Below are 15,466 nucleotides of genomic sequence, written 5' to 3' on the forward strand. Positions count from 1 at the left end.
AAGCCATAATGGCAGCCATTGATAAAAAATAAGGACGATGTAAAACATGCACTGTAATAGGAATGAGCTGACGGATGGATAGCATGCAGTTTTAAATAACTAAGAAACGGCTTGAGAAGACAAATACATACATGTATATCCTGCAACAGTTAAGTATGTTTTAATTAGTCCCTTGGCGCCAAGACTCTGGAGAGACAGGGACGCAGGGTAAGCCCTTACCATAGCAGCTGCGGCTGTTTGGTTCACCTGGTGCTGAGCTGCCTTTATTTTGGCTTGCAGGTGTGCAGGGGGGTGAAAGTACTTGCATTTCTCCCTAGAGCATCGGCCTTTGATGTAATCCATGCAAACAGTTACAGTGTTCTCATTGGTGTCAATCATGGCAATATCTATCGGATGCGCATAGCGGCAGTCATTCTCACCACGGGTGCAGTTCCCACGCTGGAATTCTCTGCAAACCTGAGGAAACATGATTTGCGATATATAAGAATCCCTTGTGCAGTAGAGTAGACTGCACCATCCAGGGCAGGTCATTAGCAGTCAATAAGCAGGAGTAAGGCCTGATCCAGGCAGGTGTATGTCCCAACTGTCCCTGGAAGCCATCAGGTCTACGTCTTAGGGCCACAAAACATGAGCACCGGCCGTTTGAACTCCGTACTGGGGTGCAGACCCATTGACTTGAATGGCTCCGCGATCGGCAAGATATAGCAAAAGATAGGACATGTCCTATGTTTTGTGGTGCAGAGCCACGGATCTGAAGCCCACTGAAACACTCAGAAGCCGTTCCGTGGGCTTTCCAGTTCGTGCCCCTGCACCACAAAATATAGGACATGTCCTATCTTTTGCTGTATCTTGCAGATCGCGGAGCCATTCAAGTCAATGGATCCGCACCCCAGTAAAGAGTTTACGCGGCCGGTGCCTGTGTTTTGCGGACCGCAACACGGCCACCATACAGTTGTGTGAATGGGCCGGTAGGCTGGGGCTACACACTGCCGATGATTGCTGTGTGGCAGTGCAGCCACTGAACTGAATAGGGTCGCAGTATGACCAGCAAGTTGCCCTGACCCTAGAATTGCAAAAAATCCAGCAGTGTTGAGTGTTTTTATGTGAGTCTAGGGTCACGGTCACAACACCTTGTGAGTTGCACTATGACCCCATTGAGTTCAATGGCTAGACAGTGATTTTTGGTCGTGCGATGGGTGTGACAGGGTGGAAACTCTGCAGATTTGCATGTGGCAAATGGTCAGTCTTTTACAGTGTCAGCAATGTGGATGAGATTTTATGAAAGCTCATACACACGCTGCAAAAAATAAATAAAAAATCTGCAGCATAAATGGACCAGTGGTCCAGATTTAAAATCCACAGCATATCATTTCTATATGACGGCTTTACACTGTGGATTTCCCCCTTTGCAATGCATAGGATGACATTCCCAGCAAAATCCACAGTGGAAATTCTGCTATGGAAAATCCTCCCGGAGTCCCGGTGTTTGCACATAGATTGTTGGACACCCATCACATCCATTGATTTTAGTGTCAGATCAACTGCGCCCCAGCACTCAGAACCTGCGTTAAAGGGGTATTCTGTTTAGAAGCAATTATGGGATAAATGGTTGAAGACCCCCCCCCCCCCTTCCCATCAGTCAAAAGACCATGGCTAGGAGCTCAGTGATAATTGCTTCTAACCAGAAAATCGCTTTACTGAGAAATAATACCTCTGGAGGTAGAGGTGCCTATGGCTGAGGCTACACCTAGTGACATCTGAAGGGATAAGACTGCATACAAACCAATTTACTGCTTTGGGTTACAGCAGTCATTCAATAAGTCCTGTAGCCTAAGGGTACTTTCACACTTGCAGCAGAGGATTCCGTCAGGCAGTTTCGTCCGGCAATCCGGACGCGAAAGGATGGCATTTTTCAGACGGATCCGGATTCGTCTGACAAATGCATTGAAATACCGGATCCGTCTTTCCGGTGATATCCGGAAAAACGGATCCGGTATTTTTTTTGTTGTTGGATTTTTAAAGGTCTGCGCATGTGCAGACCGGAAATTAATGCATTTCAATGGAAAATAATGCCGGATTCTGCAGTATTTTCTCCGGCCATAAAATGTAAGAGGGACTGAACTGATGCATCCTGAACGGAATGTTCTCCATTCGGAATGCATTAGGGTAAAACTGATCAGTTTTTTTCCTGTATTGAGCCCATGTGACGGAATTCAATAATGGAAAAGAAAAACGCTAGTGTGAAAGTACCCAAATGCATGCACCATACAGTGATACACAGAGTGCCTGTGGGTCTGTACCATGGAGGTTCAGTGTTCTGTCATAAAGGGTCCGTGCACATGTACATAAGTCTGTCCATTCACACATCCGCAAATGGGTCCGCATCCGTTCCGCAATAATCAGGAACGGGTGCGGACCCATTCATTCTCAATGGGGCAGGAATGGATGTGGAGAGCACACTATGTGTTCTCTGCATTCGCATTTCCGGGCCGCGGCTCCGCAAAAAAAATAGAACATGTCCTTTTCTTGTCCGCAATAGCGGACAAGAATAGGCAGTATTATGGGGGGTGCTGGCCGGGTGTATTGCGGATCCGCAATACACTACGGACGTGTGAATGGACCCCAACTGTACTTTACTCCAGCATTAGATATTATTCCTATGGTCTACTACGTCTTCATGACTCAGAACTGCACAGTCGTCTGGAACTTCATGAGACCTGGAGCAGAACAGCTAAAATAATGATGGTGCCGGGTCCCTGATTGACTAAAAGCACAGTAGCAGTAGCAAGCAATTTGCCGGACACAGCTGTACAGCAGACTACGCTATTTTGTCCAGCATTTTTGACGGAATCTCCAATGAAACCTCCTAACAGAGCCTCCAATGTACATGTGAACTAAGTCTAATGATTATCATTCTCTGATAATACGCCATTTTATTAGCTGGTACTCTTGTGGTCCGCAGGCTACAGAGGTAACAGCCTGTATATCTGATAATCTGGCGACTGATCATGTCCTGTTTGTGTTTGATTAAAACATGTCTCCTATACTTACATACTGAGAAAGTTAAAAGGTTATTCCAAGTAGAATAAAAAAATAAAAATGATGTGGGATGGCCATGAAATGGCACCCCGATCATGCGCTCCACATCCTGCTCCTGTCTCCACCTAGCAGGAAATGGCTGGGAGTGCTGCTTAGCCAATCACTGGGTGAGGCGGGTCCACGCTGCAGAGCGTGATTGGCTAAGTGCCATTCCCAGCAGCAAGAAGTGGACTGTGGCCGGGACCCTAGACGAACAGATGCAGCGGGGGATTTGCCGGAGAAGTATACGGGCGCTTTTTTTTTTAAACCATTTCATGGCCATTCCACATAGTTCTTTTTCTACTGGAATAACCCTTTTTAACAAAACAGGAGGGTGAAGAGGTTTTTTATATCGGGAAGCGATGTTCCCATGTATGAATGACCTCTGATCGAGGCGGAGGCAGACAGGATACACACTGGTTATGGTCATAACTCTATTATATTTCGCTCTGTCCCCCGTCACTTCCTACACACCAGTCATTATCTATTATTATTGCATTAGGCCTCCAGTAATCATGGATGCCTCCAGAATTTAGCGCTGTGATGGCAGGAAATGTACAGTAACCATTGCCAGTAGTTGTCATCGTTATTTATAATTAATAATATAAGTTTTGGTATAGTAGAAGATAAATTTTTTTCGGTTTTATTTACTGAAAGCTTAATCAGAAAATGTTCTGTGACTTTCTGATTTACCGTGTGGATGTTACAATTCTTGCATACGTCAAAAAGGTAAAAGACCTGTACAGACCTAACAGCTGAGGGTTTGGTACAGTTGTATTTAGTCTAGATAATCCTCTGTGAGCTAGATACCGCAGCAGCGCTAATTATGAAATGTATCAGCACTGTATGGTAGTATAATCTACAGTATGCTGGCATGGTATAACTAAATACATGGCCACTGTATGGTAGTATTATTAGATGCTTTAAAGGAAACCTGTCACCAGGATTTTGCGCATAGAGCTGGGGACATGGGCTGCTAGATGGCCGCTAGCACATCTGCAGTACCCAGTCCCCAGAGCTCTCTGCGCTTTTATTGTGTTAAAAAACTGTTTTGAGTGATATGCAAATGACCTGATATGAGTCCTGTAGCCGGAGATGAGTCAAGCGGAAAGGAGCCCAGCACCGCCCCGCGTCCTCCGAATCTCCTCCTTGCTGGCTGACGTCACAGAGCTGGAGCGCCGAAATCTCGCGATGCGCGAGCTAGCGCATGCGCAGTGTCGGCATCATGTTCATTCCCTGTGCTGGCATCAGCACAGGGAACGAACTACGCATGCGCTAGCTCACGCATCGCAAGATTTCGGCGCTCCAACTCTGTGACGTCAGCCAGCAAGGAGGAGATTCGGAGGACGCGGGGCGGTGCTGGGCTCCTTTCCGCTTGACTCATCTCCGGCTACAGGACTCATATCAGGTAATTTGCATATCAATCAAAACTGTTTTTTAACACAATAAAAGCGCAGAGAGCTATGGGACCTGGGTACTGCAGATGTGCTAGCGGCCATCTAGCAGCCCATGTCCCCAGCTCTATGCGCAAAATCATGGTGACAGGTTTCCTTTAAAGACTATGGACACCTTCGAGGAAATTTTTTTTATAATTGCATTTTACTCATTTTGGGCTAAAAAATCTTTTTTTAAATAGGTCTTTATTAAAAATGTTCTGTCGTTTCTGAGATACAGGGGTTAAAAATCTGTCTGTTTGCAAGCTTTCGCGGTCTGTTTTCTTTAAATCCTGTCATCTGATGGCTCATGTGTAGCTCTTTTCTCAGATCTCCTGACCTCATAAACATTCATTATCGCTCAAATATCAAACTGATAAGAACATGGCTTAACGGGCTATTCTGGTAAAATAACTTTATTTTTGAAAAACTGCATCGAGGCTGCAAGCTGTGACCCAACCAGAACCCATACCTATACATATAACCAGAGCTTCAATTTATCTTGCAATCCATTTGTCTAGCTCCTGTGTGAGCCTGCAACACACAGAGTATCATGGCGCCTGAACTTCCCTCACAAAACTACAATCCCCACAATCCCCAGCTTTCCTGCTGTGAGTGTTGATGTTTACCGATTGGCTGCCGGATTTACAGTCCAGTCACGCCCCCCCCCCCTCCCGCCTCAGTAATCAGCAGCACACTAACACACCCTTTGTTTCACAACACATTTAGCTACAGAATTGATAGCAACACACTGAGCATGCTCGACCTAACAAAGGCTCAGAACTACAGGTCAATGCCATGGTAATTATGTAATTATTTATGATGAATTAGGGAACTTTTACACTAGCGTCAGGGGACTCCGGCACGCTGTTTCGGTGGGTGAACAGCCTGTCGGATCAGTCTTGCCGCTAGTTCACGTGTGCCCTGGGACTGCCGGTACCCATTGACTATAATGGAGGCGGGGGCGGAGTTCCGGCGGCAGCACGGCAGGGCACGCCGAGAGGCAGCCGGACTAAAAGTACTGCATGCAGTACTTTTAGTCCGGCTGCCTCTCGGCATGTGCTGCCGCTGGAACTCAATGGGGATGGAGCAGCAGTCCGGGGGCACATGTGAACTAGCGGCAGGACGGATCCGTCAGGCTGTTCACCCGCCGGAACAGCCTGCTGGAGTCCCCTGCCGCTAGTGTGAAACTAGCCTTAGTCTAAGCTTCAGAGGGAGGAGGCGTGTCTCAGTAATCCAATCTCATTGGCTGGCAGGGAGCTGCTGGCTACAGAAATTGTGTATGAGAAGTGAGGGAAAGCAGTTTTGGCCTCAGAGAACTGTCAGAGGAGCCATCTTGAGAAGGTCATCATATTGTAAATGTTTAGACAGACGTAACTAAGAGAAAAACTCAAGGAAAACAGTGGTAAGTGAAGAAACTAAAGCTTGCTTTATGCATAATGCTGCAGCAGCAGTAACATATGCTAAAATTGATATTTTTTTTTTTTCATGAAAACATGACCGTTATTCTTTAAATCTGATTGGAATACCCCTTTAAGCATTGGCGAGACTTGTAGCTATAATAAGGTATTTATACTCTCTGGATATGCTATAAATCAGTACTGTCAGAGTATCTTCAATTACAGTTGTATGTTTACAGTAGCTGATATATGGCAATAATTAATATACACATAAAAATAATTTTCTATATTACACAATTGCTATTAAACTGCTTATATAAACTACACAATATAGTTAATGATATAAATATAGTTTCACCAGATGTAGAGCTACGAACGTGGGGGTCTTTCAAACATGCAATAAAATATTCACGGTACACTGGGCGCATGTGACGTCCATGGAACATCAGTTCCATTAGGCCAGCTAATGAATTTAGCCTGAGGAGAGAATGCTCTAACTTTCAGCACACGACTGCCACTTCTTTATACTCATATACCACATACCTCCAGTTTGTCTGTGCGCACCAGTTTCTGACCAGCAGAGCCACCAGGTACCGTAACCCCTGGGTTCCCAGAAACCAGGACAGGAGTATTTGGTAAAAGCTCTGCAGGAACGAGACCCATGCCTGGGGAGATGTGACTCAAGTAGGGACTAAAAGCCATGGATGGGCTTGTTGCAAGCGATGGAGTCACAGGGAATGTGGTCTGCAAAGAAGGAACAAAAGTAGATTAGAGAGCATTCATTGCCCTGGTAAAGAGGGGACATTATTGCCACAATCATATTAAAGGTTTTGTCCAATATTAGGTAAAAAAAAAAAAAAAGCCTGCATTATTTCCCCCCCCCCCCGGAAACAGTGCCACTCTTTTCCATTGGTTGTGTGTGGTATTTCAGCTACAGTCTACGTAGTCAATGAAACTCTGGATACTTAGACTAGCCCATGATTGCTGTGTACTGTTCTGCAAGCGAGCCTACGTTAAGTATTGCACCGATTGACAAATTAGCTGAACTGAGGTATCTGATGTGATAAGGAATAAGTTAGTTGACTATGAAATTACGTAATATCAGTACACCCAAATATGTTCCACAGTACATTAAAGGGTGGGCCCATCTTGCACTTTAATACCATATTGCTAGGATCTCTCTCTAGAACGGGGCCCCCAAGGAAGCTAGGTGACCCTCCATTCACTTGGCGGGGGGGCTCTCGCTCAGCTCTTTTCGGAACTCCCATAGAAGTGAACAGAGTACACTGCGCATGTGTGGTGTGCTCTCCTTCACTTTAGGAGCCACGTTGTAGAGATAGATGTGGTTCATATCTAGCTATATGTCACCAAAGTGCGAGATGGGACAATGCCTTTAAGGGTTCTGGTGATATAAACTAATTATTTAACCACTATTGGACTTTACTATAGGTGAACACTATCAGGGGAATTTATCGTAGACCAGTGTTTAATGGTGGTCTGTGATCTCCCCTGCTTTGCTGGAAGATGCCCCTAATTTATGATGAGGTGCACACCTCGCCATAAAATAGGCACATCTCCCGCAGTCCTCTGGCTAGCACAGACTTCAGTCTTCTTCAAAAGATAAATGTGCTTCCCCTTTCAGGAAATTGGTGTTAAAAAAAATAAAAATAAAGTATTTCTGGCTTAGGAGGCTGTAGTAAATTTAGACCGGCTGTAGAGGCCGGCACCTCGACATAACTTCGGCGGATCCACTGTCAGAGCAGGGGTTATCAAGACCGGCGTCTAAAAAATGACCCCCATAGTGTTTAAGACTTTGACACCAGAAAACTGTTGAGGGTGCGATGAAAAATTCCTATGTCTGGAAAATCCCACAGAAATCCTTCCAGACCACACAACAATCACATGAGTTTATCTATATAACCTGGAGTCATGTCTGCAAACGAGAAAAACAGCCGCAAGCCGTGCATCAGCTGATCGTGGGATCTTAATCCTTAAATGCTCACTTGTACTCATCTTTTATTCTTAAATTCAATACTGGTCATCCCCTTTGTTTTCGTTACATCGGTGACACATATCGAGTTCTGTATATACCGTAGTTCTCAATAAGAATCTATTTTAGCACCCAAGACAAATTTGCCAAAAGGTACCCCCATAGTTAGTCTCCTGTCCTATTAGAGCAGGCATCCTCAAACTGTGGCCCTCCAGCTGTTGCAAAACTACAACTCCCAGCATGCCCGAACAGCCTACAGGTATCAGCCTACAGCAGGGCATTGTGGGAGTTGTAGTTTTACAACAGCTGGAGGGCCGCAGTTTGAGGATGCCTGTATTAGAGTAACAGTCACAGTGCCCCCATGACTATTTGTCACAATGTCCCCCATGAAGGCAGCCACATTACTCCCCCAATAAATATCTGCCCAATGCCTTCCCATAAATAATTGCCAAAGTTAGCACCCTCATTAGTACCAGCCCCAGTATTGGTGAAAGCCATAATGCCGATAATTAGGAGCCGCACTGCTCACTCAAGGACTATACTTATGTCTATGATTTGCAGTTGTGCTGGTGATCGGTTGGGGGGCATTGTGATATGTGCCTCCTGGGCACTGGATTCAGCTGCCTCTCCTGGCTACCTCTTGTCTTGGCCCTAACTATTTATATATCACTACCCTATGGCCAACTTTGCAAAAAAAAATAAAAAATAACAAAATCTAAAGCTTATGATGCATTTTCTATCATGTTGTAATTATCATTTAAAACAGGTTGAAGGCTGAGCTGGGAATACTTCTCGTCGTTTCATAGCGTGCTGTGTTTTTTTTCTGTGTCAGTAATTATGCTCCTGACATCTTTTTACTATGGTACCTGGGTCTAGGAAGTAATTGCAGCAGCTATGGAAAAGGATCACATATAGCTCTTTAGAGTGCATACTTCTACATGTTTGGCTTTATGAAATTCAATAAAGTGCCTCATCCATGAGCGCCTGAGAGGGAAATCAAGCAAGTCTCATTTATTTCTGATAGTCAGGTAGATCTCGAATGAGTTTTTCCGACAGTTGTAGCAATCAATGGTGATCCTGAAATCAAACAGATAACACTACAATTGTATTAGTCCAACCCCCGAGGAGCCATTGTGATACTCTTGTACTTTTTTTTTTTAATTATTATTATTTTTAAAAGGGTTTTCCGAGACTCATATTGGTGAGCTATCCTCAGCATAGGTCATCAATATCAGATTGCGGGGGTGGGGGTCCAATTTCTGGCACCCCAGCCAATCAGCTGTTTGAATAGGCCGTGGCTTCTTCCTAAGCCAGTGACTTCACATTCATCGTCACATGGCCCAGGCGGAGATCCGTTCTATTCAAGTGAATCGCCTGAGGTAAAGGTGGGCACTCATTGGCTTTACCCCTCTGAATTAATCGAGTATATAGTGTTTAATGATCATCGTAGATGCACGTCTCATAAATGCAAACTTGCATCTTTTCTGCTTCATGTTAAATGAATTCAGCCTCTGTTAATTATGCCAACTCTGTACATGTAACTTATCACTTAGTGACATTATTCGAAAAAATTCCTCATTTTTTCCATGTGGCCTCGCCCAGTGTCTGAGTGCAAGTCTTTAAAAATAATAGACCGCTTACAGACGGGAGGTTAAGTGGGATCCATGCGCATGATTATTCATGGCAAGTACAACGGTGGCAAACATAACATTTCACATTAGCTCTCATTTATTAAGCAGTATTTAGGGCCGTGTTTCACCTTACCAGTCTAGGGATTAGTACAGAGCGAAATATAATGCATTTGGAAAGTCTTCAGACTCTTTCACTTTTTGCTATGTTGCAGCCTTGTGCTAAACTAAACTAAAAATCAAGTTTTCCCCCATTATTCTGCACTCCGTACTAGGGATCGACCGATATTGATTTTTTAGGGCTGATACCGATAATTTGTGAACTTTCAGGCCGATAGCCGATAATTTATACCGATATTCTGGGAATTTTCATTTTTGAAAAAAAAATTAAAAATTCCCACAAATCTGCTGAAAATTAATGTTTATTGTTAATGTGTATTTTTTTTGGGGTAAATCTTTCTTTTTCATTTATATTTAATATTTTGGTGTTTTTATTTTTATAACTTTTTTTTTTTTTTTTTTATACTAACTTTTAGCCCCCTTAGGGACTAGAACCCTTGTCCTATTCACCCTGATAGAGATCTATCAGGGTGAATAGGAGCTCACACTGTCCCTGCTGCTGTGTGCTTTGTGCACACAGCAGCATGGAGCTTACCATGGCAGCCAGGGCTTCAATAGCGTCCTGGCTGCCATGGTAACCGATCGGAGCCCCAGCATTACACTGCTGGGGCTCCGATCGGAGGAGCAGGGAAGAGGGGATGCTGTGGAAGGGCGCACTGCGCCACCAATGTTTTTAATACTGGGGTGGGGGGCCCTATGCGCCACCACTGCTTAATACTGGGGGAGCGCACTGCGCCACCAATGTTTAATACTGGGGGGGCTTGGGGGGGAGGCGCACTGCGCCACCAATGCTTAATACTGGGGGGGGGGGGCGCACTGCGCCACCAATGTCTAATACTGGGGGGCTTGGGGGGCGCACTGCGCCACCAATGAAGCTTAATCTCTCATTTATTCATATACAGGAGGCGGGAGCTGGCTGCAGGATCACATAGCCGGCTCCCGACCTCTATGAGCAGTAGCTGCGATCCGCGGCACCTGAGGAGTTAACTACCGCAGATCACAGCTACAGCTCATAGAGGCCAGGAGCTATGTGATACTGCGCAGCCAGCTCCCGCCTCCTGTATATGAATAAATGAGAGATTAAGCTTCATTGGTGGCGCAGTGGCCATAGCTCCTCCCCTCCTCTTGTCCCCTGCCCTCTCATTGGCAGCAGCAGCACAGGGGGAGGAGACACTGCTCCTTCTCCCCTGTGCTGCTGCTGAGGGAACACGGAGAGCGCTGTCAGCAGCGCGATCTGTGTTCCCCATACGCTATCGGAATATCGGCAAGGTAAATCCGATAATCAGTCGATCCCTACTCCGTACACCATAATGACATTGAAAACAGAATTTTTGAAATTTCTGCATATTTAATTAAAAAAATATATAATAATTCGGCATGGACACAAGTGTTCAGACACTTTGCTATGACACTTGAATTTAAGCTCTGGGAGCCTCCCATTTCTCGTGATCATCTTTGAAATGTTTCTACACCTTGATTCTATATATGATTTGGAAAAACACAGCTCTGTCTATATAATATCTCACAGCTGATAATGAATATCAGAGCAAAAACTAAGTCATACAAGTACTACTTGTAGAGCTCAAAGACAGGATTGTCTGGAGGCACAGATCAGGAAAAGGGTACAAAAATTGACTACCGCACTGAAAGTTCCCAAGATCTCAGTGGCCTCCATAATTCTTAAATGGAAGAAGTTTGAAACAACCAGGACTCTTCCTAGAACTGGTCATCCCAGCAAACTAAGTAATCGGGGGAGAAGGGCCTTGGTAAGAGGTGACCAAGAACCCAATGGGCAATCTGACTAAGCTCCAAAGATCCTGTATGCAGATGGGAGAAGCTTCCAGAAGGTCAATCATCACTGCAGCACTCTACCAATATGAGTTTTATGGCAGAGTAGCCAGAAAGAAGCCTCTTATCAGTAACAGATACATAAAAATTAGCAAAAACGTACCTAAAGAACTATCAGACTGTAAGAAACAGAATTCTCTGGTCTGAGGAAACCAGACACTGCTGATCACCTGCCCAATACCATTCATCCAATGAAGCATGGTGCTGGTGGCAGCATCATGATGTGGGAGTGTTTTTCATCTGACGGGGCAGGCAAACTGGTCAGGGTTGAGGGAAAGCTGAATGGAGCAAAGTACAGAAATATTCTTAATGATAACCTGATCCAGACTGCTCTGGACCTCAGAATGAGCTGAAAGTTCACCTTCCAACAAGACAATGACCCTAAGCACACAGCCACGACAACACAGAAGTGGCTTAGGGACCACTCTGTGAATGTACTTAGGTGGCACAGCCAGAGAACTGACTTGAACCCAATCGAACTTCTCTGGAGAGACCTGAAAACGGCTGTCCACTGACGATCTCCATCCAACCTGACGGAGCTTGAGAGGATCTGCAAAAAAGAATGATAGAACATCCCCACATTTAGATGTGTAAACCTTGTGGCTTCATACCCACGAAGACTGAAGGCTGTAATCGCTGTCAAAGGTGCTTCAACTAAGTCCTGAGTAAAGGGTCTGAATACTTATGTGGGTGCAATATTTTCTTTTTTTCTTTTTCAATAGATTAAAAATGTTTTTGAACTTTTTGTTTTTACTTTCTCATTATGGAGACAAATTTTAATAATTTTTTTTATATTAGCACAAGACCGCAACATAATAAAATGGTCAAAAAGTGAAAGGGTCTGAAGACTTCCCAAATGCATTGTGTACAGTAGTTTTATACGACAGTAAGGCTCCAGTTACAAAGACTCAGTCTTGCGCCCTACATTTAAATTTCCCTTTTTAAATTAAATGAATTCCACAATGACAGATTCTCCCTGTGAAGTCCCACATGTAGTGCAGGTAGGTTATTGTTAGCTCATAATTAGCAACCGCCTTTGATCGCACAGTGCCATCCTATTTAAAGAAAATGTCCCTGGATATCCAAAAGGTATGTGACAACATCCATTAGCCTCTTCTAACACTAACTAGTGCTGTGCGGTACTTATGTCTCAGCATAGCCTTAACAGTGACATTGCAGGCCATAGAAAGATCATAATTGGGAAAGTACTGGTGAGGACACTGTCCATACCGTTTCCAGGAATGACATTCCTCAGCAAAAGCCTCTATGTCAGCCTGAAGAATTGAAGGACGACCGTCAGCAGTTTTGAGCCCTCAGAATTGCTGACAGAATTATTTAGGAGACCAGGAGAGCAGTGCAGGCATACCTTGAGTGAGGGTCATGCAGGCTGCACGACTTGGAAATTTTAGTTTTCATCATCATGGTGCTCTGACCACAAGTGTCCAGGAGGCAGTCTATTCATGTTCGGTGCCCTGGACTCTTTGCATTAGGGGATGCTTCCCAGCCCATCCCCTCTACTCTGAGTGACAGCTAAAGCGTCCAATCAGGACATCCCTAGAGTAAAGAAGGCCCAAAACTGCTGACAGACCCTCTTTAAAGGGAACCTGTCGCCGGGATTTTGTGTATAGAGCTGAGGACATGGGTTGCTAGATGGCCGCTAGCCCTTCCACAATATCCAGTCCCCATAGCTCTGTGTGCTTTTATTGTGTAAAAAAAACAACGATTTGATACATATGCAAATTACCTGGGATTAGTCCTGTCCCTGACTCGTCTCAGCTCAGTTTAATTTGCATATGTATAAAATCGTTTTTTTGACACAATAAAAGCACACAGAGCTATGGGGAATGGGTATTGCGGATGTGCTAGCGGCCATCTAGCAACCCATGTCCTCAGCTCTATACACAAAATCCCAGTGACAGGTTCCCTTTAAGGGCGTTCCCTTTAAGGGCTTTTCTAGGACTAGGATAAGGCATCACACCAGAAGGTAGGGGCCATCAAATTGTTAACTGAACGAGGCTAAACTGTAGTACAGAGCCACGTGTACAGACAAACCACTATGCCTGGATACAAACTGAAGGGGCTTCACCCCACATTTTGATGGTCAGTGGGTGTCCAGAGTATAGGACCCTAAATTTTAAACCTCAAAATACTTGTTTTGGGGTGGTCTGGTATACAAGAAGCTCCCGCATTTAATGTGTGCTGCTTTTTTCTTTTTCTTTTTTATATATATACACACACACACAAACACATAAACTAGTGAAGGTGTTGTAAGTTCTTGGCAATTGCTCTATTGCATAATATCCCCATGCCCCATCACCCTGCATTTACAATATATATATAAGTGATAATACGAAGGGTTCACAGAAATTACTGCATCTGAACGCAAACTAGAAACCACAAAAACTCAGTAGACCTGTCCTATTTCCATATTAAAGAGATGGGGGAATACTTGTGGTCTTTTGTCATTGTCCAAGATAGCAGCTGGTGTAAAAGCAGCCTCACACACTGCATAGTATTAAAATGTAGCACAAATATTGGGTTATAAAGAGACATACAAACATAAATCAGCAGAAGTCAATAGAATACAAAGCTCCATAGCTCCACAAACAGTACAATAACCATAGCTCTAGAGATCGTCAGAGAGCCCCTCAGTTAATATAATAAGAGCTCTATGGACAGGTAGACATGAAAGGGATTTTCATGGAGTACAATATCAATGGCATATCCTCAGGATAGATCTTCAATATCTGATCAGTGGGGGTCCGACTCCTGACACCCCCGCCGATCAGCTGTTTGAAGAGACGGCGGTGCTCTGGTGAGTGCCACGGACTCTTTCTAGGCCAGTGATGTCATGTTCATGGTCACATGGCCTATGTACACTCAGTGAGTGGGCCTGGGCTGCACTTCCAAGCATTGCCACTATACAATGTATGGCGCTGTGCTTGGTAAGCTGTGAAGAGGCTGCAGCACCACAACCTCTTCAAACTGTTGATTGGTGACTATTTTGGGTGTCTCAGAAAACTCTCAGTGTCCTGGAAAATTCCGTTACGTAAAATTTAAAGGGCATTCACATTTATAGATTTTTTTTTTCTAGACAATATTTTGTATACTATTAACTTCATATAGACTCATACCGAGGCTTTTCCTATAGCATTCAAACCGAATCTGACTAAAAAAACTCACGCTCATCACATGGCGCACAATGAAGTACTGCTTCTAGGGGAGGATACCTCCACAATACAGAATACAATACACATGGCTATGTTGTGCGCATGAGTCCCGAAATATTCTGCTTTAAACATTTTGTACCAATATTCAGTCCATACGCCAGTGACTGTATACATTTCTGCTGGTATCTCATCAGATCCACTCCACTGTCAGTCACGTCACCTAGCAGTTTAGTGCTAGCTATGTAATTATCATCTGAACTTTCATCTAACTGGAGGCCTGTAGAATTCTGGATTTAGCTTTAGATGTGAACAGGGAAGAAGCTCAAAATATTTGCAATATGTCTTAAAGGGGTTGTCCAGAAATCTGGTATCAATAGCTTAACCTCAGGATAGGCCATCAATATTAAATCGTGGGGGTCTGACACCCTGCAATCCCGCCGATCAGCTGTAGCTCCGATGCCGGAAGCTTGAGCTGCAACTACACAGCTCCATCCATTGTGCAGTGGACAGAGCTGGTAACTGCAGTGTTAATCCCATTCCTTTCACTGGGAGCTTCACTGTAAAGTGCTCTCACTGCTGAGATGCTTCACAGCCCCTCTCCTCTTCTTAGACTCGTGGCTGCAGCATCCACCCAGAAGACCGCTAAAGCAGAGTAGAAGAGAGGCGCTATGAAGCAGCTCAATGCAGAAAGCACTTCCTAGTGAAGCTCCGCCTCCAGTGCACTTGCACTAAGAGAACCTGGCAGAATAAATCATCATATTGTCACTTCTCCTGATAATAAAAGCTCTACAAAAGGTAT

At 44.5% G+C, this 15,466-nt stretch overlaps 1 protein-coding gene across 2 annotated transcripts in view; it reads right to left on the minus strand.

Moving 5' to 3' along the window:
* MBNL3 (muscleblind like splicing regulator 3) overlaps positions 1–15,466 on the minus strand; it is a 176,922-nt gene that overhangs the window by 61,771 nt on the left and 99,685 nt on the right. For both annotated transcript variants that reach the window (XM_044268665.1, XM_044268664.1), the window contains exons 4-5: positions 6,455–6,655; positions 220–456 (exon numbers count right to left, since the gene is read on the minus strand). In XM_044268665.1, coding sequence (XP_044124600.1) covers positions 220–456; positions 6,455–6,655 — 438 coding nt within the window. The remainder of the gene's footprint in view (positions 1–219; positions 457–6,454; positions 6,656–15,466) is intronic.

This window comes from Bufo gargarizans, chromosome 9, assembly GCF_014858855.1.
Source record: "Bufo gargarizans isolate SCDJY-AF-19 chromosome 9, ASM1485885v1, whole genome shotgun sequence".
Lineage (NCBI taxonomy): Eukaryota > Metazoa > Chordata > Amphibia > Anura > Bufonidae > Bufo > Bufo gargarizans.